Source organism: Delphinus delphis, chromosome 9 (assembly GCF_949987515.2).
Source record: "Delphinus delphis chromosome 9, mDelDel1.2, whole genome shotgun sequence".
Classification (NCBI taxonomy): Eukaryota; Metazoa; Chordata; class Mammalia; order Artiodactyla; family Delphinidae; genus Delphinus; species Delphinus delphis.
In genome coordinates this window covers 33841331-33868743 of record NC_082691.1, presented here as the reverse complement: position 1 = coordinate 33868743, position 27413 = coordinate 33841331, and the positions used below count along the sequence as shown (strand labels likewise).

Sequence of the window (27413 nt, the reverse complement as noted above, 5' to 3'; positions counted from 1 at the left end):
ATCAGAATCTGTGCATATGGCTTAGCCTTTGAGTTGCTAAGTAAGAGCGCTTCCTATGAGAATTGGATCGTTTCCAGCTGTAACTGGCAAACAAGCAGAAAAAGAGTAGTATCTAAGTTCATGTGAAGTGGAAAGTCTAACAGTGCAAAGACTTGAAGATTAGCTTGCTCCAGGGGACACAGATGATAATTTCAAAGCTCTGTTTTGCTCGTTTGTGTTTGACTTGATTCTCAGGCTCTCATCACGTGTTAACCAAAGTGGCTTTTGGTAGCACCAGATGGATATCCTTCTAGTAGAGGAACTTCCCTGGAAAGAGGCTGACTGTTTTTTTTTCTGGACCAGTGGGTTTTATTTTCACTCCTGGAACAATCATGTGGCCAGGGAGATAGGATATCTTGGACAGGCCTGGATCACTAGCTCAGAGAAGGGTGGACAACTGTGATTGACCTAAATCCCTGATCTAGTCTAATGCTTCTCAGTGGTTTTCACCTCATGACTCACATAGAAATTTAAAATTTTGCATTGCATAGTGGGGTAAAATTGGAGGGGACTGGGAGCCCTGAAAATCTGTTCATAGACAGGGCAACCTGTTTGGAGCTTCTGCTGCCCCAGGCCAGAACCTTGCTTTTCTAAACGTTAAAGAGAGGAGTGTTGTAGCAGAAACTGGTTGGGGAACTGTGTGCCATTCTAATCCTGATACTTTTTCAGGTGAGTTAATGGAAACTTGAAAGATATCATTTGCTCACTTTGCTTGAGCATTTAGCGGGAAATCCAAATTAAAGAACAGGTTTCCTGACTTGTAGTTTACCGTTTCTGGAATACATATGAGATTGAGGTGTGCTTGTGTGTCTTCCTCTCTGCTTCCAAAGAAGTGGAATGGTGTATGGAAAGGACTTTGGGCTCAGACCAACCAGGATTCAAATCTAATTGAACCAGGGGACTTCCCTGGTGGTGCAGTGGTTAAGACTCCACACTTTCACTGCTGAGGGCTTGGGTTCAATTCCTAGTCAGGGAACTAAGATTCCACAAGCCGTGTGGCACAGCTGAGAATAAAAAAGATCAAGTTGAACCATTTTAGAGTAGTTAAATTACTTTTCCGAGCCTCACTTTCCATGCTTGTAAGTGCCCTGTTTATGGGCTTTTGTAAAGATCAAAAGAGAGAACCTCAATGAAATGCTATGTGTGGCATTTAACAGAGACTCAGTAAAAGTTAGTTCCAAACTCTTGCCTTACAAAATAGTTGCAGCTGTTGATAGGAGATAACAGGTCTGTTCCTTGCTATATTTGAGCATCTCTTCTGGCTTCATTCTATTTGTTTCTCTGTTGTGCGGACTCAGTTTTGCTGTTTTGTTAAGTGAGTGCACTGCGTCCTAATGGCTTGGATCCCTACTGCAGGATTAACCACTGTGACCACCGCTTCTCCCAAACCCCTTTTGAGGGATCCTCATCTCATTTTGAGAATGATCCAAACTTTTACTGCAAAGCTGTGTTAATGTAGAAACCTCAAATGTTGTCATTCACTATTGTAGTTGGCTTGCAAGGAGCCCTGGTTACCTGTAAGACTATAAACCTATTATCCCCGGCTCCTAGGCTGTGTCAATGGCCAGAGTTTGCCAAGCTCCCAAGGAAATAATGTCGTTTCTCTTGTTCCTTAGTTACTATTCTTGGCTTATGTCCAAAGGTTCCGTCGACCTGATTTCCTAGATTCTCCAAGTGGACTTTGTAGTAAATCTGCCCCAACATGTTAGGAATCAAAAATGGGCAATGAGTCAACTTTCATACCCGGGTTCTCTGAAGAGCTAAACTCCGCACCACCTGCCACCACCCCCAGTTGTTTGCTGTCTAACTTATTTTTAATACTTATTTAACAAGCACTGTATAGTGCCTCTTATTTGCCAGAATTCTTCTAAGCCCTTTACAAGAATCTACGAGTTTAATTCTCTAGCAACACTATGATATAAGTGCTATTAGTAGATACTTCATGTATTTTTTTTTAAAAAAAAACAACCCTTTTTTAAAAAAAAAAGTTCAGAGAAGATAAATAGCTTTCTCAAGGTCACCCAGCTGACAGAGTTCTTACTCATTTTGCTCCATATTTTAATGTAAGTTTTTATTTCTAATTACTATTAATATGTGGTATATGAATAATTGTAAAATACTCTTATTGCATAAAATTTATAACAATGGAAATAGTCCTGCAGTTCTATCACCCTAAAATTCAGCATTTAAAAATTTTCCTTCTTCCAAAATTTACACATATTTATGCATTTTATAATTCTTTTTTTTTTTTTACTAGCTTCTTGAAAAATGATTGCTATTGTTGGATATTTACGTTGCTTCCAGCCTCCTGTATTATAAACAACATGCAGAAAACAACTTTATACAGAAATCCTTTTCCTTAACTTGGATAATTGGCTTAATATAAATTCCTGATGTTGATCAAGGGGTACAATCTTTTCATGACTATTGAACGCTATTTGATATTTACAAATTCTTTTTCAAAAGATTATGTTAATTGCATTGCTATTATCAATGTGTAAAAAGTTTTAGTATAATTCAGCTTTGAGCATTACCAGCTTTAAAAAATTTGCAGTGATTCATTGAGTATACACTTGTACCATGTTGTTTCTTAATTTTGTACATTGCATGATTTGTGTGATCACACATTTTATGTGCCTTTTATAATTTTCTTATATAGTTTTCATGTACTTTGTTTTTGTGACTGTGTAGACTTCAACGTGTTTATGAAACATTTGAACCCTTGCTGTGGTGTACGTCAGAAGTCATAAGCTGGCATTCTGTCAACTGTCTTTGGCCAATGGATCAATGCACTGCTTTTATTTTGCATAGTATTTTGAAATTTAAAAAAAAATTGTTTCTGATGCTTAAATTGAGTAGGTCTCATTGAATTTCCAACATCCCAGCCTCTACTGAAAAGTCAGATCTCACTGCATTGGCTCTTGCATCCCCATTGACATAGTCAGCTGCTAGAGCTTCACGTACCCCTTTAGATGGGTCATGTGCTGTCCAGGTGACCATGGTCTCCACTGTTCACTGTTCCTGATCTGCTAGAATTGAAGGAACTAGTTAGTAGGCTTTTTAGACACCAAATGAATGATATTCTTACTACTTTACACATTTATGGCACAGAGTCTATATTGCATGTAAAACCATAGCCATTATTGGGAGATGGAGGACAATATGTCTACATTTAGAAAAACATTTCTTCTATCTGCTGTGCTGAACCCAATGGCTTTCAATACTTTCTCCATTGAGATCTGTGACAACTTTCTAAGCAACTGCAGAATTAAAGGTGTGCAGTTTAAACGTATAATTTATATGAGGTGAAGATGCATCAGGATTAGATTTTATAGGTTCCTGAGGCTCCTAAACAGGGAAATTGTGAAAGTTCATAACAAATATGCAAAAGGAAGAACTGAATGATGGTCCTACGAGAGTTGCTACATGAATCTGCTGGTTTTTCTATAATCGTTCTCGCCTTTGCATTTCCACTATTGAAAACTAGTTCATATGGCATATCTCGGCTAGATTTTACGTCCTATAATGAGTTTAAGCCCCCAGAAGAGAAGTCTGCTAACCTAAAAGAATTGCCAATGGTATAATCACCTATGTTAGCTCTTTCTCACCTTTTCAAGTGACCTTGTGCTGCCAGGTAACGTGACCGTATTTTTAAAATACATGGTCTTATAGATGTCCCTTCCTGGCTTATACATTTCTTTATATGAAAAAACAGTTGTGCAGAATATTTGCTGCTAGGAATAGCCATGCAAATTCTGGTTACACAGTTGTTGTATCTTTGAAGCTTAGCAAAAATGTAGTCATTGGCAGAATGTTTAATTCCAGAAATTGCAGCATCTCCTGTAGAAGTCTCTAATGTATGCAAGTATGTCATTGAAACCTAAGTGCCTGAATTTCTAGAATTTGTATTTCCTGTTTTACAGCATTGCTGGCCCAATTCTAGACATTGTAATTTAAAAATCATGCACTGAAAAAATAAAACAGTTCATTGAAACAGTCATTTTCAGTAAAACTATTAAACATTTTCTTATTATTGTTTCCTTTCATTGAATCCTAGGCACTAGCTTACCTTTTGCCTGAAGACCTTTTGAGAGGAGAAATTGAAGACTCTCTGGAAAAGGTGCAGGTGGCCGTTAACATCTTAAAGACTTTCAAAAATTGTTTTTTTAACTATAGAGAAGGATTGGCAAGCTATTTTATGGGAAATAAGGAGCTGAAACCATGGGATTTCCAGTCTCATCTGGTGTTTCTTAGATTTGACAAATTTCTCGACCGCTTCATAAAAATAGAGGTATTCATTTATTGACTTGTAATTTATTCATATTGTAAGTTGTTTCAGAAAATCCTATAGCTTTTTATATGATTTAGGGAATAGTTTGTTCTACTTGGGTGGGAGGTGGGAAGTCTGCTTTCTTGGTGATCCTCATGAGGAGTTTACGAGGCCCGTGCTATCGAGATACAGTAAAAGCTTTAGTTTGTTTAGTTTCAAAGCTTTGTTTAGTTTTAAAGCTTTGGCTTCTTTTTCTAAAAAATTCATTTTTGATTATTTTATTATACTGAGTGTAAGTGAATCTCTATGTACCAGTGACCCTTGTCCTACAGCTTACTACGTTCCTAGAAAATGGTTGTAAATCAGGAAGCTATAAAATAACCCCTTTTTTCCTTTACATGTTTGATGGTTTTATTGGGATTCCATAGCTGAAAACCCATTTGATAATCTAAAATATCATGGTAACTTTTAGTATATAAATATATATGTTATACTATTCAAATATTATAACTATTCATAAAAATAGATGAAAAGAACATGAAAACATGTGCTTTTTATAAATGTTTTAAATGCCAAAAAACCAAACATGAATTACATACATGTAAACACACACAACAACTTGTATGGAGCCAACTGGCTAAGGTTTCTGTTTTTGTTTTTGTTTTTGTTTTCATTTTGAACTTCCTTGTTTTCTTTGTAAAACTCTTTCTAGCATGTTTGGGCTTTTATGTTGATAGATTTGTTGAATTTCATTCAAAATTAGAGCTTTATGTTTTGAAAATTCTCATCATTTAAGCAGCCTGAATGCCTCTTAAAGTTTGAGTGCCAAATGCCTGACTCTGGGTAACTTGCATCACCCTTTCATAACAGTCTCTTAAGCTCCTTTTCCATAAGAGAGCCCATCACTGCAGTGTTGGTGGCTGAAAATGAGTTTTGGATCTCACCCGGACGTCTGACTTATGATTAGAAGGATATGAAATTAGAGAATCAAATGTTTAACTCTGGTAAGCTAGGTGTTGCCTGTACTGCTTGATAATTTTCAGTCCATGTGAAAATGGGAGTATGATTTTAAAAGTAGGCAGTTACTTAGTTCAGTTACATCATCAATATTCACTTTATGTCATGTAAGTGTCCATTGACTCACTGATTTTGAATGTTGGAAAATGTTCTTTCTTTGAAACTTTAAAATGTTCTTTTCCTACTCAAGAGGGTGGAAAAATCTTTACGATGTTTTTTTCAAAGGATATATTTGTCACCATACTGGAATTTGAAAAGCTGGAAAGACTTGAATTTGGCGGTACCAAGGGAGCAATTTTAAATGGACAAATCCACGAGATGAGTGAAGAATTTATGGAACTCTGTAAGATTTTTAAACAGAGCACATATGACCCATCTGATTACAATAACATGGTAATACTGTATCTTTTTGTTTTCAATTTCATAGAATCGTATTTTAAAGCTGGGAAGGACAGTAGGTCACAGTGATAATAGGCCCCATTCAGTCCAACCTCTCCTGGGTGAAAGAGGGGAAATGACTTGTCTGAGGTCTCTCATTTACTTAGTGGTAGATCAGGGACCAGAAGTTAGGTCCCTAACTTTTGCATTTTCAGTTTAGAATATTTTAAACTGTTTCTAATATAACAGTGGACCTCAGTCTGGATTTGTCTCTTGTTGATGTATAGTGGAAAGGAACTTTCCATATTAACTCATTTAGATCTGATTATCTGGTGTCCATGTAACTTGTGTGTTTTATTTTAGCCTTTTCTTGAATCATTAGGTAAATTTTTCATCTACTTGAATATTTACTTTCACCTCATTCATTACATATATTATTAACATGTATGTTTTCTGAAAAAGAGGGAAGCTTTCAGGTTTAAGCTGCTTCTGTTTTCTGTCACTGCCAGCAGGTTAGGAGCCAAGGAGTTCCTGTGGGCATCCCTGCAGCTCTAGGATAAAAATAGCTTCATTTTAGTGGTTTGCTATGACAGTGAATCCCAGGTACTAAAAAAAAAAAAAAACTAGATTACCTCTCGTCATCATTGTTTTTTGTGGAATGTGAATTTATTCACTATAATGTGTATATTTGGCCAAATAATTGACTCTCTGAAGTGTACAAGTACAGTATGTTAGCTTTGTAAGGACATGGTTAGCAAAGTTAATCCCTCTGAACTGCTGACAGTTTTTGGGAAGTAGAGTTAATGGTAAGGAAGATATGGTCATTGTGTGTCCTGCTCATTTGTGGGGAAGTAAGAGAAATCTAGATCTGTGGTGATGATCTAGGGGAATGCATGAGCTCATCCCCAGAGCCTGGTAAGATGTCTGGCACCCAGCAGGAATTCGGTGAATATGGACAGGATGGGACTCTTGTGGGGGGGGAAGGCTTGATTTAGCTCTTATGAGCAACTAAGCAGAGGAGCGTGAAACCCAGCGTGCACAGGACCGTCGGGTGCATTCGAGTTACAGGAGAGCCTTGATTTGCTCATGATTCCAAATCCTGGCAGGTTTTCAGTGTGCCAGGGTTGGAGGACATGGCTAGGTTTAGCTGATATCGCTTCCCTGGTAGTGCTAAAGGTCCTGAATTTATCCCTGTGTCTGCCCAAACCCTGCACAGTCACAAACATAGAATAGAAAATTCACTTGCTCTTGACACACACACACGCACGCACACACACGCACACACACACACACATATATCTGCTTGCTATTTGTATTTAGTATAAAATGGGCAAGGCTTACCTGTGATCTCCAGATCTGGGTTAGAGACATTGATAACCTGCCCTCGAAGTTCCCCTTCATCCTTTTATCTGATTACTGTATCCTGCTTTAGAATATAATTTAAAAGCTCCTTGACTTTGGTTATTCCTCGAAATCGAAATTTGAATTAACTAAAAGTTCACTTAGTTGGTGTGCTTATGTCAAAGATGACCTTTGCTTTTTTTGAATGTGTCTTGGTTATCAGTATTGCCTGAGAATATTGCAATGATTATATATTTTTGCTTAATAAACTGTTCATTTGGGGGCTTTTTAGCTGAGTTTCATTGTGTTCTGGGTTTTATGATGAAATCAGCTGGTAATTTTTAGGAGATATTATGTTAGCGAACTACCTGCAAACTCATATATTCATACAGGTGTTTCCCCATGACACATGCCCACCCCTATGCCCTTCCTCTCCCACTGCACACACCCCTCTGCATTCCCCAATCCCCATTGAATAGTGCTAATGTAACTGTCCAGTGTATCATAGTCAGACTTCCTGCCCTCTGGTGTAGAAATGGTTTATATATGTTCTGGTAAATTAGAGAAACAGTGACTGGCAATTTGCTTTTGGAAATGCTGTTTATGTCTCTCTCTTCATTAATCTCAAGCCTATCAATCAGGCTTTGAGCCTTTATTGGTGTGACAGAAGTTCTGCCAGTATAGTCTATTTACAGAAGATGGGGATTTCTCCGGTGTGTCCATAAAAATGTTCTTGGGTTTCTGAATTATTAATACTGAATATAAAGTTCACTTTAGGTATTTGCTTTGACTTCTTCCTATGGGACTCTTTGAGATCCAGACCATTAGGGGGAGAGACTTGCTTTCTAATTTATTTAATTGAAACATGTAACATTGTGCATATTTAAGGTGTACAGCATGTTAATTTGATACATTTATATATTTTAATAGCCAGTGTAGTGATTATTAGCACCTCTATCGTGTTGCATAGTTATCCTTTCTTTTTTAGTGGTGGAAATCATTGAGTTGTAGTCTCGTAGCAAGTTTGATGTTAGTGAATATAGACAACAATTTGTATCATTTTGAACTTGGTAAGAGACTTGCTTTCTTAATTGTATTTAACTGATGGGCAGGTGACTTGAGGCTCAGCAGCTTGGTTTTTACCGACATTCTGAGCTGTAGCTTGAGTAAATAAAATTCCCTAGATAACTAAGCAAGGATGGTGGATATTCTTGAGAGTAACCTCTTGGCTCCACTAGTGTCTGTTAATGAGTCCATTAATAATTACTGAACAAGTGTTGGGTGCCAGGCATTACGCCAAACCTTTACACACATTCCTGCTTAATTCTAGCTGTAACCCTGAGAGTGACCACCCAGGCAGATGAGGATATGTAAATTACCCGAGATTACACAGTTCCAGGGAGTGGAACAGAGATTCCAACCCAGAACTCTCAACCTATCAGGTTTTTTTTGTTGTGCCATGTCAGTTCTTTAGTGTTTATCACCCTCATTGCGTCTTCCTAGAAATGAAGGGAATAAATTCATCTGGGGCAACTGGAGGAACTCACCTGAGGACCTGTGCCCTGAGGTGGTGTGATCCAAGATGCTGTGGCTAGTTTCCTTTTGCCTGCTAGTTTTTAGTAGGAAGATTGATCCAGGTACCTAGCCCGCCATTACTCCAGGATCTGAAATTCACTTTAAAAGTAGTTATTAATCTGTACTAGCTTGTGTTCTAGTTCCTACAATTAGTTTTCTGTTCTGTTCTAGTCTCCTGAACTATGTATTAATTCTTTTGCTATTACAGTGTGTAGCATTTAAAAATTTTAACTACATAAATTTCTTATTAGTCATCTGTAGGATTTTCAGGTCTTGCCTGCTTACTTTTCAAGGAAAAATTGATTATTTAAAAACATTACTTACTTGTTCTTTTGGAAAGGTAACATGCAAAAATGCAAAAATTTAGTCCCGTTCTTCTCATTCCCTGCTTTTCCCCCTAGTCTTTCATTTTCCTTCCCCAAGGACATTTACCATTATGAGTTTCTTATATAATGTTCCAGTGATACATGGTGCATGTACTAGTGTATACATGGGTGTATGTATTTTGAATTCTGTTTTTGCACTCATAGCATCCTCTACAGATCATGTATACCTTTTGTCACTTAATATATTTTAGCAGTCATTCTGTATCACTGCAATAGCATTACCTATTTTTAAAAAAACAATTGTATATTATTCCGTGAATTTATGTATTATTTATTTTTTAAAGTTATTTAAAGTAGTAGATATCACTGTTTAAAAATTTACTTAGGAGCTTCTTCTGGGATGATGGAGTAGATGTACTTTTCCGTTTTCCTCTAAGTACAACTACAGTACCGGTCACTGTGTAAAAGACACATAAGAAGACTCTGAAAGGTGAAAAGAAGAAGACAGATGGACCCAAAAGACAACATAGTGATGAGTTACCTGAATTTCCTTCTTGCCTGAAATAATGCAGACCTAGAGGTGAAGACACTGGCAACCTGGAAACACCAGTGGTCACAGACATTAAAAACCTCAATTAAAGCCTGATCCCTCTCAAGAAAGGGACAGCTTGGCAAGACAGAAAACTTGTAGACTGCAGTCTCTCTAGTCCAGAAAAATATCACAGAAGAAACTGTTCCCTACCCCCATCCATGCCAGCAAAGACTGTATGGGGAGACTAGACTTACAGCCAATGTGTAAAATGCTACCCCACCCAGTCCACACCTCCACTGGGGTGGTATCAGTGATGGCCAAGTAGGGAGTCATGATTTTCATCTTAGCTAGCCAGTTATGAGCTCACTCTCTGTGATGTCAGTGGAGAACACATGAGAATCCTGAATTTCTTTCCTCACCCAGAAGTGTCCTTTACCCCACTAGGGTAGTGTCACAGGAAGCCTCTAGAAAGTCAGTGCTTTCACCATGACCAAATAGTAACCAGGTCACCAGTACTGTGACATCTGTTGAGACCACATGGGAAACTGGAACACCCAGCCATAACAGGAGCTCCCCACCCTTAGGTATTAATGGTTGCTGAGTGGAGAAACTGGACTTCTGTCTCCACTTGACAGTAAAGGGGCCAGAGCAGTATTGTAGAATGCTAGCAAAAACTGAAGGTTTAAATAAAATCCAGTCTCATAATATGAAACATAGTATGAAAACATCCAGGTTCAATAAAAATGTACTCATTATACCAAGAACCAGGAAGATCTCAACTGAACAAAAAGAGACAACTAATAGATGTCACCATTGAGATAAGACATGTTAGAATTATCTGACAGGCTTTATAGAGCCATGCCAAAAATGCTTCAACAAGCAATTATCAACATAATGAAACAAATAAAAAATAACCTCCGTAAAGAAATAGAAATTCTCAGCAAAGAAATAGAAGATATAAAAAACAAATTGGAATTTTAGAGCTGAAAAAAATAAAAATACACTGCATAGTGATTGAGTTCAGTGTCAGGATGGAGTGACAGAGGAAAGAATCAGTGAACTGGAAGATGAAACAATAGAAAGCACTCAGTCTGAACAACAGAGAAAGTAGACTGAAAGTAAATGAGCAGAGCCTTAGGGACTTATAAGACTGTAACAGATCTAGCACTAGTGTCCTCAAAGTTCCAGAAAGAGAGGAGAAAGACCATGAAGCTGAAAGTCTCAGAGAAGTAGCTGGAAACCACCTAAATTTGGCAAGAGACATAAACCTACAGATTCAAGAGGATATCAGTAGCAGAAAGGTAAACCCAGGGATAAACCCAGGGAAATCCATGCCAAGACACATCATAATTAAACTTCTGAAAACTGAAGATAAAAAAATCTCAGAAGTAGTGAGAGAGAAAGCACAACTTACCCAAGCGGAAAAAATGGTTTGAATGACAGTGGTTTTCTTATCAGAAATCACAAGGGCCAGAAGGAAATGGCAAAATATTTTTAAGTGCTGAAAGACAAGAATTGTTAACTCAGAATTCTGTACCCAGTTAAAAATACCCTTCAAGAATAAAGGGGGGGAAATCAAGAAATTCTTAGACCAAAAAAAAAAACCCTAATAATTTGTCACTAGTAGACTGATCCTTAAAGAATGGCTAAAGGAAGTTCTTAATACAGAAAGGAGGTGATAAAGAAGGGAACCTTGGAACAGCAGGAAGAATGTGGTATGTAGAAATAAGTGTAAATACAATAGAATTTCCTTCTCCTCTTGAGTTTTCTAAATAATGTTTCATGGTGGAAGCAAAAATTATAACATTCTCTGTGGTTCTAAATGTATGTACAGAAAGTATTTAAGACCATTATAAATGGAAGAGAGTAAAGGGATCAAAATAGAAGGAAGGTTTTTTTTCTGTATATAAAATTGTGGTAAAATGTATTTTACATTAAATTTAGCATTTAAACCATTTGTGAGTACGATTCAGTGGCGTTAAGTATATTCACAATGTTGTGCAACCATCACTGCTATCCACTTCCAGAACATTTCATCATCCCAAACAAAAACTTTGCACCCATTAAATGATAACTCTTCATTGCCCCCTCCCCTTGGTACCTGGTAATATCTGTTCTACTTTCTCTCTCTATGAATTTATTTATTTTAGATACCTCATATGAGTGGACTCAAAATAATTCTTTTGTGTGTGGCTTATTTCACTTAGCATAAGCCTTTAAGTTTCATCCATATTGTAGCATGTGTCACAATTTCCTTTAATCCCTTTTTAAGGCTAAATTATCCTTTTTAATTTAATTCCTTTTTAAGGCTAAATCTATTTTTTATATATATATATATATATATATAATGTATTTTGTTTATCCATTTATTGATTGATGCTTGCTTGTGTCCACCTCTTTGGCTCTTGTGAATAATGGTGCTATGAACATTGTTGAGCGAGTATCTGTGTCGTCCCTGCTTTCAATTCTTATGGATACGTACCTAAGATTAAAATTGCTGGATCATATGGTAATTCTATTTTGAACTGTTTGAGGAATTTCCAAACTGTTTTCCATAGTGGTTGAACTATTTTGTCTTCCCACCAGTAATGCAGGATTCCAATGTTAGCACATCCGCATCAACACTTATTATTTTTCATTATTTTGGATAATAGCCATATTAGTGACCATGAAGTAATACTTCATTGTGGTTTGATTTGCATTCCATAATGATTAGTGATGTTGGTCATCTTTTCATGTGTTTATTAGGCATCTTTATGCCTTTGGAGAAATGTCTATTCAAGTCTTTTGCTCATTTTTGAATTGGATTCCTTTGTTGTTGGGTTGTAGGAGTTCTTATATTCTGGACATTAACCCCTGATCAGATGTATGACTTGAAAATACTTTCTTCCATTCCATGGGTTGTTTTTCAGACCCATGGTAGTGTCCTTTGATGCACAAAAGTTTTTAATTTTGATGAAGTCAAATTTATCTTTTGTTGCCTATGCGTTCAGTGTCATATCCAAGAAATGATTGCTAAATCCAATGTCATGAAGATTTTCTCCAGTATTTTCTCCTAAGAGTTTTATACTTTTAGCTCTTACATTTAGGTCTTTGATAAATATTGAGTTAATTTTTGTATATCTTGTAAGGATCCAACTTTGTTGCTCATAACTAACATATAGAAGTGCAACTGATTTTTGCATCCTGCAACTTTGCTGAATTACCTCTGATAGTGGTTTTGTTTTGGTTTTGGTTTTGCTTTTGGTGCAGAATCTTTAGAGTTTTCTAAGTATAAAATCATGTCATGTATTAACAGAGATAATTTTACTTATTCCTTTTCAGTTTGGATGCCTTTTATTTCTTTTTCTCACCTAATTGCTCTAACTAGTGTTTCCCCAGCTAGTATTGAATAGAAGTGGTGGAAGTGGAACATCCTTGCCTTGTTCCTGATCATAGGGGGAAATCTTTTAGTCTTTCATCACGGAGTATGCTGTTACCTGTGGGTTCTTCATAGATGGCCTTTATCATGTTAAGGAAGTTTCCTTCCATTTCTAGTTTATTGAGTGTTTTTATCATTTAAGGGTGTTGATTTTTTTTTTTTTTTTTTACATCAGTTGAGATGATCATGTGGTCTTTTCCGTCATTCTATTAATGTGGTCTACTGACATTGATTTTTATTTGCCATCCTTGCATTCTGGGAATAAACCCACTTGGTCATGGTGTGTGATCCTTTTAGTATGCTGCTGGATTCCGTTTGCGACTTTCTGTTGAGAGTGTTGGTATCGCTATTTATAAGGAATACCAGTCTGTAGTTTTCTTGTAATGTCTTTATTTGGCTTTGGTGTCAGGGCAATATTTACCTGACAGGATGAGTTAGGAAGTGTTATATCTTCAATTTTTTTTGCAAGGGTTTGAGAAGGATTGGTATTAATTCTTCTTTAAATGTTTGGTGGTATTCATCAGTAAGCTGTCTGGTCCTAGGCTTTTTTGTTATTGTTGAAGTGTTTTTGATTACTGATTAAATCTCCTTACTAGTTATAGGCTTATTCAGTTTTTCCTTCACGATTCAGTCTTGGTAGGTTGTGTGTTTCTGTTTGTTCATTTCATTTGTGTTATAGAGTTTGGTGTACACTTGTTCATAGCATATTTTTATAATCTTTTTTATTTCTGAATTACCCAGCATTCATTTTAGTAATTTGAGTTTCTTTTTTCATTAGTCAATCTAGCTAAATGTCAATTTCATTTTCTTTTTCAAAGAGCAAATTTTTGGTTTTGTTGATTTTCTCTATTTTTCTGTTGTTTACTTCCTTTATCTCTATTCCAATCTTGATTTTTTTTCTTCCTTCTGCTAGCTTTGGGATTAGTTTGCTGTTTTTCAACTCCTATAAGGTGTAAAATTAGGTTATTCATTTGAGATCCTTTTTTAATGTATGTCTTTACAGTGATAAATTTTCAATCTTAACACTGCTTCTGATGCATTCCCTAAGTTTGAGTATGTTGGATTTTTTCCCCATTTGTCTCAATGTATTCTTAATTTCCTAGATGATTTCTTCCTTGACTCATTGGTTGTGGGAGGTAAGATTTTATACTTTACTTGAACTGATGATAGATGGCAACATTAGACACTGATGTATATATAATGTAATAAAGTAATATCCAGAGCAATATAAAGAGACAGACTTAAAACACTATAGGTACATCAAATATAATGCTAAAAAATTTCAAATAGAGTTGCAGAAAAACAAGAAAAAACAGAACAAATGGACAGCAAATAAAATGGCAGACTTAAACCCTAACATGGTAATAATTACGTTAAATCTAAATGGTATAAGTACACCAATACAAAGACAGAGATTAGCAGAGTGGATTAAAAAAGTGACCAAATTATATGTTTTCTTTCAGAAACTCACTTCAAATATAGTCATATATGCAGATTAAAAGTAAACAGAAAAAGACATATCATGCAAACATTAATCAAAGGATAGCAGTAAAGAAAGCAGTAATAGCTATATAAATATCAGGTAAAGTATACTTCATAGCAGGAAAAAAAAAAAAAAGAATACCAGGAAGGGACATTATGTAATGATAAAATAAAAGGGTAAATCTACCAAGAAGATATAGCAATCCTAGATGTGTATGCATCAAACAACAGAGCAGCAAAATATGTGATTCAAAAACTGGTAGAACTGAGAAAGAAAACAGACAAATCCACAATTCTAGTTGGAGACTTCAATGCTTCCTTCTCAGTGATTGAAAGAACAACCAGATGAAATATCAGCAAGGATCTAAAAGAACTCAATACCATCAGCCAAGAGGATCTAATTGACATTTATAAAACACTCCATGCCACAACAGCAGAATTCACATTATTTTCAAGTGCTTGTGAAACATGTACCATGATATGCCATATCCTGGACCATAAGACAAACCTCAACAAATTTAAAAGATATGACATCCTACATAGTACGTTCCTTGATCACAGTGGAATCAAACTAGAAATCAATAACGGAAACCTAACAGGAAAATCTCTAAACACTTAAAGATCACATTTCTAAATATTCCATGAATCAAAGAAGTAGTCTCAAGAGAAATAAAGTGTAGAGAACTGAATGAAAAGGAAATACAGTATATCAAAATTTGTGGCAACAGCTAAAGCAGTTCTGAGGGATATTTATAGCACTAAATGCATACATTAAAAAAGAAGAAAATCTCAAATCAATAATCTGTTTCCACCCTAAGAACCTAGAAAAAATAGGAGAGCAAATAGATACAAATCAATCAGAAAGAAGGAAATAATCAGAAGAAAGAAAGAGCAGAAATCAATGAAATTGAAAAGAAAGAATAGAGAAAAGTCAGTGAAAGTAAGAGTTCTTTGAAAAGACAAAGCTCTAGCAAGACTACAAAGAAACAAAGACAAATTACCAATATCAGGAGTAAAAAATAGCTACAATTACATCATCAACAGATATCAAAAAAATGGGGAATACCAAAAAACAAAAGAATAACATCTACACACATAAGTTTGATAACTTAGATGAAATGAACCAATTCCTAAAAAAATTAGAGCTACCACAACTCACTCAATATGAAATAAATATTTTAAATTGACATATAATTGACATGTAACATGGTATTAGTTTTAGTGTGCAACAGGTCCCCGGTCCACGGCTTCTTAGGAGACGAGGCGCACAGCAGGAGGTGAGTGTCAGACGAGCGAGCAGTGCTTCGTCTGCCACTCCCCATCTCTCACATTAACACCTGAAACATCCCCCACCCCGGCCGGTCTGTGGAAAGATGGTCTTCCACGAAACTGGTCCCTAGTGCCAAAAAGGTTGGGGGCCACTGGTGTACAACATAATAATATGATACATGTATATGTTGTGAAATGATTGTCACAGTAAGTTTACTTAACATCTGTTGTCACACATAAATTTTTTCTTGTGAGGGTGAGATAATTTGAATAACACTATAACTATTAAAGAAATTGGATTTGTGATTAAAGACTCCCCTGAAGAAAATGTTCATGCTGAGGTTGTTCCTAGGAGAATTTTACCAAATATTTAAGAATTACAGGCGCACCTCATTTTTTTTTTTTTTTTAAATCAAAGGTCCATGGCAACCCTGTGTTGAGCATCATTTTTCCAATAGCATTTGCTCACTTCGTGTCTCTCACATTTTGGTAGTTCTCACAATATTTCAAACTTTGTTATTACTGTATTTGTTATGGTCATCTGTGATAGATCTGTGATCTGTGGTGTTATTACTGTGACTCACTGAAGGCTCAGAAGATTGTTAATATTTTTTAGTAATAATTTAGTAATTTTTCAATTAAGGTATATACATTTTTTAGACATAATGCTATTGCACACTTAGTGTAATAACACTATTACACTTAGTGTAATTACACTATAGTGTAAACATAACTCTTATACACACTGGGAAACAAAAAAAATTCATGTGACTTGCTTTATTGTGGTAACCACTTCATTTCAGTGGTCTGGAACTAAACTTCAATGTCACCAAGTTATACCTGTGACACCAGTTCTACACAGTCTCTTCCAGAAATACAAGTGAAGGTAACACTTTCCCATTTGTTTTACAAAGCTAGTAGGTTTTACTCTGCTGCCAAAACCAGCTAAGACAGTGCAAAGAAGTGAAAAGTGCAAGCTCTTATCCCTCATAAACATAGGTACAAAATCCTTAAATTATTAGCAAATAGAATTCCACAGTATACAAAAAGAATTCTACACCATGTCCCTAGGGGGTTTGTTCTAGGGATGCAAGGCTGGTTCAATATTTGAAAATCAGTGTAATCCCAATATTAACAGGTGAAAGAAGAGAAATATCATAATTGTGTTAATCGATGCATTAAAATTTTTTTACTGGAGTATAGTTGATTTACAATGTGTTTCAGGTGTACAGCAAAATGAATCAGTTATACATATTTATATCCATTCTTTTTCAGATTCTTTTCCCATATAGGTTATTACGGAATATTGAGTAGAGTCCCCTGTGCTATACAGTGGGTTCCTATTAGTTATCTGTTTTACACATAGTAGCATGTATATGTCAATCCTAATCTCCTAATTTATCACTTCCCTCCACGTTTCACCTTTGGTAACCACAAGTTTGATTTCAAAGTCTGTGAGTCTGTTTCTGATCTGTAAATAAGTTCATTTGTATCTTTTTTTTTTTTTTTTTTTTTTGGGCCACACTGCATAGTATGCAAGATCTTTGTTCCCTGACCAGGGATCAAACCTGTGCCCCCTGCAGTGGAAGCACAGAGTCCTAACCAGTGGACTGCCAGGGAATTCCCCATCTGTATCATTTTTTCAAAATTAAATTTCATATATAAATGATACCATATGATATTTGTCTTTCTCTGTCTGACTTAGTGTGATGGTATCCACATCCATCCATGTTGCTGCAAATGGCGTTATTTCATTCTTTTTTTATGGCTGAGTAATATTCCATTGTATATATGTACCACATCTTTATCCATTCCTCTGTCAATGGACGTTTAGGTTGCTTCCATGTCTTGGCCATTGTAAATAGTGCTGCAGTGAACATTGGGGTGCATGTGTCTTTTTGAATTGTGGTTTTCTCTGGATATATTCCCCGGAGTTGGGATTGCTGGATCATATGGTAGTTCAATTTTTAGTTTTGTAAGGAACCTCCCTACTGTTCTCCATAATGGTTGTACCAATTTACATTCCCACCAATAGTGTAGGAGTGTTTTCCCTTTTCTCCACACCCTTTCCAGCATTTATTGTTTGTAGATTTTTTGATGATGGCCATTCTGACCTGTGTGAGGTGATACATCATTGCAGTTTTGATTTGCATTTCTCTAATAATTAGTGACATTGAACATCTTTTCATGTGCTTTTTTGGCCATCTGCGTGTTTTCTTTGGAGAAATGCCTGTTTAGATCTTCTGCCCATTTTTTAATTGGGTTGTTTGGGGGTTTTGGGTACTGAGGTGTATGAGCTGTTTGTATATTTTGGAGATTAATCCCTTGTCGGTAGCTTGCAAATGTTTCCTCCTGTTCTGTGGGTTGTCTTTTTGTTTTGTTTATGGTTTCGTTTGCTGTGCAAAAGCTTTTAAGTTTAGTTAGGTCCCATTGGTTTATTTTTGTTTTTATTTTCATTACTCTAGGAGGTAGATCCTGAAAGATACTGCTGTGATTTATGTCACAGAGTGTTCTGCCTGTGTTTTACTCTAAGAGTTTTACGTTTCCAGCCTTACATTTAGGTCTTTAATCCATTTTGAGTTTAGTTTTGTATATGGTGTTAGGGAGTGTTCTAATTTCATTCTTTTACATGTAGCTGTCCAGTTTTTCTAGCACCACTTATTGAAGAGACTGTCTTTTCTCCATTGTATATTCTTGCCTCCTTTGTGATAGTTTAGTAGTTTAAAAACTTCGATGCATTAAATTTTTGGCTAAATTCAACATCCATTCATGATAAAAACTCTTAGAAATAAGAATAGAGGGGGCCTTCCTCAAATTGATAAAGAGTATCTACCAAAAGCCTAAAGGATATTTTACATAATGGAAAGGACCTGCCTAAGTCCCAAACACATAGCATATTATTCGGCTGCCTACTCAGCATCTCCACTTAGATACTTAATAGATGTCACCAACATGCAAAACTGAACCCCTGCTTTACCTCTCCCCATACCTATTCTTCCTTGTCTTCTCCAACTCATTAAATAGTCCATATAATGTACTACTTATTACAAAACCTTGGAGTCATCCATGATCTTGCTCTTTTCTTATGATAAACATCAGATAAACCCTGAAAATATACCCGGATCTCATCTTTGACCCGGGTTATTGCATTTGCTCCTCAACCTCTTCTTCAGCCCCTGTCTTGGCTCCATCAGGGTCTGTTCTTCACACAGCTGCTTGATTGCCTTTTAGGAGCTAAATCAGACCATGGCATTTCTCTAGCTAAAACTTCAAAATTTCCCACGTCACTAATAAGGGCAATTTTGGAGTTTTTACAATATAGAAAAAATGGTTTTCAGTAATACCAGCATATTGTTTATTCTTCAGTAAGTATTGAGAAACAGCTCTGTGTTGGGAACCTCATTAAATATTGGCACTGTCACTGTGAAAAGAGACATGGCTACTATACTCATAGTTTAAAATCCAGGGGGAGAATCCAGGTTGGCACTTACACAGTGTGCTTAGTGCTAGGGTATGAAATGTACAGAGTACTATGGGATCATTTGTGAAGGGCCCCTTTCGAGAGGAGGTGAAAGGGAAACTGAGACAATACTTGAAAGATAAATGGAACTGAAAAAAAAATAGAAATGAAACAGGTGATGAGTAGGTGAAAAGAAAGTGATGAGCAGAAAATTGTATTACACACAGAGAATGAGTATGATAAGGCAGGTGTGGCTAGATCCTGGTGTACGAAAGGGGGAGAGGTACTGGAATAGTTGGGAGCAGTAAGTAGGGCCCAGATCACAGAGGGCTTGTAGGTGAGGTTAAGACTTTTAGACTTTACCCTAAGAAATTAGGATTCTGAATTGAGATAATGGTGAACTTTGAGTACGAGAGTGACATAAGATTTCTATTTTAGAAAGCTTATTTAGATTGCAGTTAGAATGATGGGAGAGATGAGATTAAAGGCAAAGAGAGTTGTTAGAAAATGGTTAACAGAAATCCAGCTAAATGGTAATGGTGATCTGGAGGGTGATGCCTGGACTAATGAAGAATAGGTAGTTAGGAGAAAAGATTGACAGCAGTTGACCGAGAGAGGAAGAAGTGAAAGAGATTGCCAAAGTTTCTGTTAGGGTTTACAGAATGAGGAGTGGCTTTATAGAGAGGATGATGAGTTCTGATTTGTATAAAACAAATTTCAATGATCTGTGGGACTTCCTAGGGGAGAAGTTCTATCAGCAGTTCTGAATTCAGGTTGAGTGACAAAAAAGAGGTTAGGAGAGATATCAATTATGGAAATGAACGTTTGTTTCCTCCCTGAGATCTTATTTGCTGATTGTTCAAATAACCTTTGAGGATCTTAAGTGGTATGTTCTTTGTTGCCATACTGAGAAGAAGAGTAAGTTAGGCTTGTTTACAACTTGTTGGGCATTTGTGTTTACTTTTAAAAGTCAGCGAGCCTTGAATGAAGAGACTGTTTGGCCCTACTTCATAAGTGGAGACTTCCTCTTGATGCTAAATATGACATGGTTGTATATGACACATAGTGCTCTAGAACTTTGCCGTTACACTGTTATAGTGTGTGTTCAATTCAGCATAAGGTGTATTCCTTCATACAAACATCCAGAATCATGCTTGGAGTGTGGACTTTGGAGCCAGGTTACCTGGCTTTAAGTTCTGGCCCTGCCATTAAGTAGGGGTAAGATTGTGGGCATTAAACTTCTTTGAGTTTACTTTGTTGCCTACAAAATGTAAGAATATTACCTACATCATGTGGTTAGAATTGAGTTAATAATGTAAAGCATTTAGAATAGAATTGAATAAATGTTAGCTGTCATTATTATTATTAATAAGAGGAGGCTCAGTTTATGGTGGTAACAAAGGACTTCTTTATGTTAAGTGTGTGGTGTGCACTCCTGGGGCGGTTTGACTGGGAAGCCCAAAGTGTTTCTGAATTTCTGAGACTTCACTGAAGACTGAATTGTAATGCTGTGCAGATGATGGTTATTCTTTCACTGTTTCATTCTTTGTAATTATGGGAGTGGGTGTTTATGTATTAGGAGAAAACTGGGGGTTGTTAACTGCATATTAATAAGAAACTGGGAAAGCAGGAAGAGTATTATGTTTTGTCTGTATCACTAATGATGCTTTCTTACAGACAGACCTGTGGATTTTAGTTCTCACTTGAAGAAATAGTGTTTCCTGGCAGGGTTTCTGCTCCATGAAAAACAAAATAAAAAACTTCCTGTTTAAACTTATAGGTGGACTAAAGTTATAATAAGATGGGTTATTTTTTTTTTCCTTTTTCTTTTCTGAAAACCTTTGCTTTTTCATTTATAATCAAAATAGTATGGAGAAGGATAGAGTGATAGGCCAAAGTACTAATGTTGGGGTCTGAGCCAGTGAAAAGGATTGTGGAAATGTGAGCTGGAAGTGCTAAATGTTCAGTGCGCCTATAAGGCTGCCACTTGAATAATAAGTCAGATACAGCTCTTTCTTTGTCTCTCCTGGAATCCTGCTGTGAAAAATAAATTCATTCACAGAGAGAGAGGTGTCACACTTTTGTGGTTGATATTTTCACTGTTGGATTCTTTCCTGTAAACTAATATTTTATTTTGAATTTTATAGGAATTTGAAAGTGATTATGTTGTGTTTAAGTCCAAAACTTTGGATTTTGACAGAAGGCTCGGGACAATTCTTTGTGAAGCTTTCTTTAACTGCAATGGTCTGGAAGCTGCATTTAAGGTTAGTTCTGAAGAAGTTATCAGGAAAAAATGTTTTACTAGTGAATAAGACTATTGGATGAAAAGAGGGAATACATTCCTTTCTCATCCAGGTAAACTCTTAACTAGTCACATTCTCTTCATATGAAGCTCACTGAATTATAAGCTTTGAATAATGTACTAATGAATGATGAAGTTTACTTTGGACAGAGTCAGTTTTAGGATACTTGACTATTGATCTTTGCTTGAATTCATTGTTTCAGCTTTCATTACCTTTAGAGCAAGTTTGGTATGGCCTGTGAACTATCAATTCAAAATTAAGCTACAGTGAAAAGTGAAAACTCTCTGTTAACTCAAGAATTTCTTTTCTTTGCCATTGTTTACATAGGTTGGGTTCATCTGCCCACTTTATTAATCTGACTGAAATAAATAGCAATTTATACACTGTTTTTCATCAGGCATAAGACACCGTTGATTATCAGACACACCAGTGTTTATCAACAAAAGAATATGCTGCCAAAAAATTATGATGCTGTTGATTATATAACATAGTCTAGTTTCAGAGGTGTTAAAACATGAAAGAGTGTTTGTCGTAGAATTGATGAAATACAGTATAGACGTATGAATAGTTGCAGAAAAGAAAAGCATCCTGAGAGTCCTCCCAAGTAGAAAGCTTGTAACGGGTAATCGGGGCACCTTGTGAAACTTGCTTGTCAAAGAAGAGAATTGCAAGTCAAGTGTAAACTTAGATGACATCCCCAAAGAGGAATGAGGCCTCAGTGTCAGCAGAAACACAGCTAGAGAATCACGGACACAATTCATTGAAGATGGCAGTGCAAAACAGTATAACAGGCGCAGGCTTTGTCGGAGATACTTGTTTGATTTTGATCTTAAAATTCAAATAAATGGGTCAGATGGCGGTTAAGTGGCTAGTGTCTTCTATCCCCATCAAGCATTTTAACAGAGAAGTCACGAGACTCAAATAGTTCTCTCTTAAGAGCCCTTGGATGAAACTGAGATGCTGCCAGCTGAAATATATAGCCTGTTGTTATAAAATAACACCACCTGTCATCCCATCTCTCAGAAATTACTATTGTATTTATTACTGCCCTTCCTTTTCTTTGACTAGATATGCATACATATTTCTCTTTGCAAAAAATGACATATTCTGATCCTTGTAATCTCTTTGTAACCCTTTCAGGAAGCAGTGAATCATAAAAATTTTTCTTTTGTAACAATTCAACAGTATTATTTTTAGTGGCTATGTAGTAGTCTATCGTATTCTCTGTAACTGGACCTCTTTTCCTGCTTTTAGAAATAACTTCAAGAAAGAATGTAGAATGAAATCTCAGTTACAGAGGTTACAGAGGCTCCTACCGTTTCTAATTCAAACCTCTCTCCTTGCCCTTTTCACAACCATTCATATGGATTCTATTTTAGTACATGGCCAGTTATTTTTTCTAAAGAATTTTATCTCTTTTTTGTCATGTATTTTGTTTCTTTAACTTTCCACATATTTGTACCTTGTCTGCTGCAAAATATAACGTGAGATGGTGCCCTTATAAGCTCTCCAGGGGTGGGACATCATCTTAGAGTTTTTGTTATATCTAGATCACCTTCTGCAACACCTTGTATAAAGCAGGCACTTAATAACTGTGACATTAGGAGGGCTGACTGGTTGTCAGAGTCCTGAAATGACACAAAGATGAAGGTAACTGCAGCAAGAGTCGTGGCAGAAGAAAAAAATTACAGGGTTGTGTATTTAGGGGAGAAAATGATTTCTACCATAGGTACAGGATGATGGAACTCCAACCAGTTACCGTTGTGTCCCAGGGAATAAATACTTGCAGACTGTTCTCTGAAGACCACGATTCAGTACCTGCTCTTGGCAAAGACATGAGCAGGAAGGGCCCTGGAACCAAACAGTATAAAGCTGTGGCTCAGACCCTACAGGGTTGGCACTCAATAAAAATTAAAAGAAAATGCTGGGGCTTCCCTGGTGGTGCAGTGGTTGAGAATCCACCTGCCGATGCAGGGGACACGGGTTTGTGCCCTGGTCCAGGAGGATCCCACATGCCGCGGAGCGGCTGGGCCCGTGAGCCATGGCCGCTGAGCCTGCGCTCTGCAACGGGAGAGGCCACAACAGTGAGAGGCCTGCGTACCACAAAAAAAAAACAAAAACAAACAAACAAAACACTGAAATGCTGATGGATGGCTTTCTAAAATTTACAGTTTCTTTGCATGCAGGGAGACTGAAGTAAGACAAGTGTCTAGAAAAGTCTTTAGATGAAATAATAGAAAACTAGAAAATTGTGAAGTGTATATGGTTCAAGTGGCAGCAAATTAAAAAAATCTTTGAAAAAGAGAAACCTAGGAAAAATATAAATATTACATAATGAAACTGAGAAGTAGAAGAAAATCAAGGTAAACCTTACAGATCTCCAGTGGGATAATTAGGAAGGAAGCATGCATTGGGAATCAGTCTTGAATCTTTTGAGGTTGATATGAAGGACAATGTCTGTACTCTCCATAAAAAAACTCTTAGTTCCAACGTGACAAGGAAACCGGAAGTTCAAATGACGTTTATTCTCATCCTGGAGGGTAATTTTTATGTATCTGTGATGTTGAAAAATTAAGGTAATGTATACTGCATAAAAGGTTAAGACTCTGTTTACTACTACTTTCTGGCTTCACAACCTCCCCAAAGCATATTTTCTCTCTGTCTTTCCTATTTTACACTTGGACTTAAGTCCCACTAAGCGTATCAGGTGGTCAAAATGAGATGTCGCTGGGAAACTTCTGGTATTGTTCCAGTTGCGGTTCATATGATAAGGGCTTGAAAGAGAATGTTGTGAAATAAATATGTTTCCCTACTATAGTTGGAGTACACTTCTTTGTGAAATCTATGAGGCAATGTTTACTTCAGAATGTTAACATCAAGTCCAAAGTTAACAAAACAGTGGTTGTACGAAGAAAGTTAATACTTTGCATTTTGCTAGGTAGCAGCTAACTAAGTAGATTTTAAATATTTAGTAGTTTCTACAGTAATTTTTTTTGAAGTATAGTTGATTTGTTTCAGGTGGTCAGCAAAGTGATTCAGTTATATATATGTGTGTGTGTATATATATATATATATATATATATATATACACACACACATATATACCTATTCTTTTTCAGAGTCTCTTCCCTTATAGATTATTACAAGATATGGAGTATAGTTCCCTGTGCTATACAGTAGGTCTTTGTTATCTATTTTATATATACTAATGTGTATATGTTAATCCCAAACTCCTAATTTATCCCTCCCCAATCCCTCGGCCCTTTGGTAAACATAAGATTGTTTTCTATGTCTGTGAGTCTCTTTTTGTTTTGCAAATAAGTTCATTGGTATCATTTTTTAGATTCCACATGTAAGTGATATCATATGATTCTTGTCTTTGTCTGGCTTACTTAGTGTGATGATCACTAGGTCCATCCATGTTGCTGCAAATGGTGTTATTTCATTTTTCTATGGCTGAGTAATATTTCATCGTATATATATATACCATATCTTCTTTATCCCTTCATCTGTCAATGGACATTTGGGTTGCTTCCATGTCTTGGCTATTGTAAATAGTGCTACTATGAACATTGGGGTGCATGTGTCTTTTTGAGTTAAAGTTTTCTGTGGATATATATGCCAGGAATGGGATTGTTGGATCACATGGTAACTATTTTTAGTTTTTTAAGGAACCTCCATACTGCTCTCCATAGTGGCTGCACCAATTTACATTCCCACCAACAGTTCTACAGTAGGTATAATTGATATTACCAGAAGAAAAGCCAGTGTGTGTTTGTCTAAACTGGCCTCTTAAGATATGGTTAGATTTACATTTCAGTTGGTATAATTTTTTCCTTGTGTTGATTTTTTTAGTAAGTACAGTTTTTGAAAATGTTTACAAATTGTTTACAATGATGCTGTTTTTTAATAAAAACAAATTTGGGGGAACACCCATTAGTTTTCTAAGAGGAAGAACAAAGCTCTTTCTTTTGCCATGTCACATCACTAGCAAGGCACAAACCTTAGTGTATGGTTTTCTGTCACCTTGATGATATTTAGTTATTTTGAGAAGCTATCTCCTTTTATTTCAGAGAAAGTATCTATATAACAGACCAAATAGCTCACATTTTCTGAAGCCCACATAGAGTAAGTAAATAACAAAATAGCAATTTTAAATGGCACCTTGGCTGATGAGTTCCTACACAAGGCAACAGAGGCTCTGATGCCAGACTGCCCAGTGTTCATGTCAAATGCCAACTCTGCACTAGCTGTGAAAATTTGGGCAAGTTATCCCCTTCCCATAACTCACTTCCCCTATCTGGAGCATGTGGTAACAATAGCATTTTTAACACCCTTAAAATATAGTCCCTGGCACCTAGTCAGCATTCTATAAACATTGCTTGTACAAAAATATGTATGTTTACTACGTTATTTTGTTTGCAAAGAAAGCTGTCTCACACTGATGCACAGAAGAATCCCCGTGGGGCAGAAGACAAGACAGGAGGCAAATAGAAATCCAAGGTTAGGTTCACCAGACAGCTCAGCTTTGTGGAAACAGGGGGTCAAGGTTACTTTGAGATGACCGAGCGGAGGGAGTTCTGGAACTACATACTTCTCCTTACTGGTCATGTGATTTTGTTTTAGTTCACGTGTCTGCTTTTTCTGTCCCCTTACTCACTGGCTTCCTCTGCTCACTAGTCCAGTTGACCCTTGAACAATGCAGGGGTTAGGAGCATTGACCTCCTATGTAGTTGAAAATCACTGTTTAACTTTTGGCTCCCCCAGAACTTAACTAACAGTAGCCTACTGTTGACCGGAAGCCTTACCAATAATGAGCGTTCGATTAATACATATTTTGTATTTGTATTATATAATGTATTCTTATGATAAAGTCAGCCAGAGAAAAGAAAATGTTATTAAGAAAATCATAAGGAAGAGAAAACATCTTTACAAGACTGTACTCTATCGATACCGTGAGTTTATGTCATCTGTTTACAAGATGAATCATCAGTACCTACATCAGTATTGCCTTGCACAATACAAAACGCTGTAGATCTTATATGTATTACTAACACTAGACATAAAGAAATGAAAAGATAATGTGAAAAATTCATATTTATTTACAGGTATAATGATTCATTGATAAAAAGAAGCAGAAATATGATTGCTTTATGGTAGCCTAGTGTAATAAATAGGATTGTTTCACGGGAGCCTAGCCTGTACACTAATGAATGAATCATTATAAAACTTTTATGGCATAGAGTGTTATAGCCATACTCTACTATAATATTGGAAACATTATTTTAAAAAAACCACCTGTGATGATAGGCTGATATTCAGTTTCTCCAATTATGAGAGAAAGGCATACTGTATGGTAGTGTAATTTTTTAAAAGCAAAGTTATAAAACAGTAAGAAAACTAACACATTATTAATTTGATTTTAAATAACACCTTATATCTATGTAGGGATAGACTAGTATCTACATATATTTCATGCACTCATGACGTACCTTTTCTTAAATTTTTTGATATTTCTTGGCAGTGTGGTTTGTCTTGTCTGAGAACAATTTTCAAATTGTCGCAATTCTCCAAAAAATTTACCAGTGTATTTATTGAGAAAGTTTTGTGTAAAAGTGGACCCACGCATTTCAAGCTCGTTTTGTCAAGGTTCAACTGTAGGTTCTTTTCACTCGTAAATTTTACTGGCATAGGTTCAGCCTGCCATGCCCTCATTCTTTTTCTGAGAAAGACTCCAATTATCTCAAGGCATTGGTTTCAACCAGTACTTTGACACTGAAGGAACTGTCAGCCCGTGGAGTGCTTGTCCTTGGAACAGGTCGCCACTGCTGCCCCAGCTGCTGTGTTGGGGGTAGCTGGGTCCTGTGGTACAAAACATGGGCGGCCATGGGCAGGACGGTCACTGTGACTGATGCTTCCGGTGTAACTATTTTTTTAAAATTTATTTTATAAAATAAAAGTATAGTTGAAGTATAGTTGATTTATTGGGTTGGCCAAAAA

At 36.4% G+C, this 27413-nt stretch overlaps 1 protein-coding gene across 1 annotated transcript in view; it reads left to right on the top strand.

The window, feature by feature from the left end:
- Positions 1-27413, top strand: part of DNAH11 (dynein axonemal heavy chain 11) — a 313588-nt gene that overhangs the window by 22378 nt on the left and 263797 nt on the right. The window contains 3 exon segments of the mRNA XM_060020402.1: positions 4097-4330; positions 5552-5719; positions 21258-21374. Of these exon segments, the coding sequence (XP_059876385.1) occupies positions 4097-4330; positions 5552-5719; positions 21258-21374 (519 nt within the window).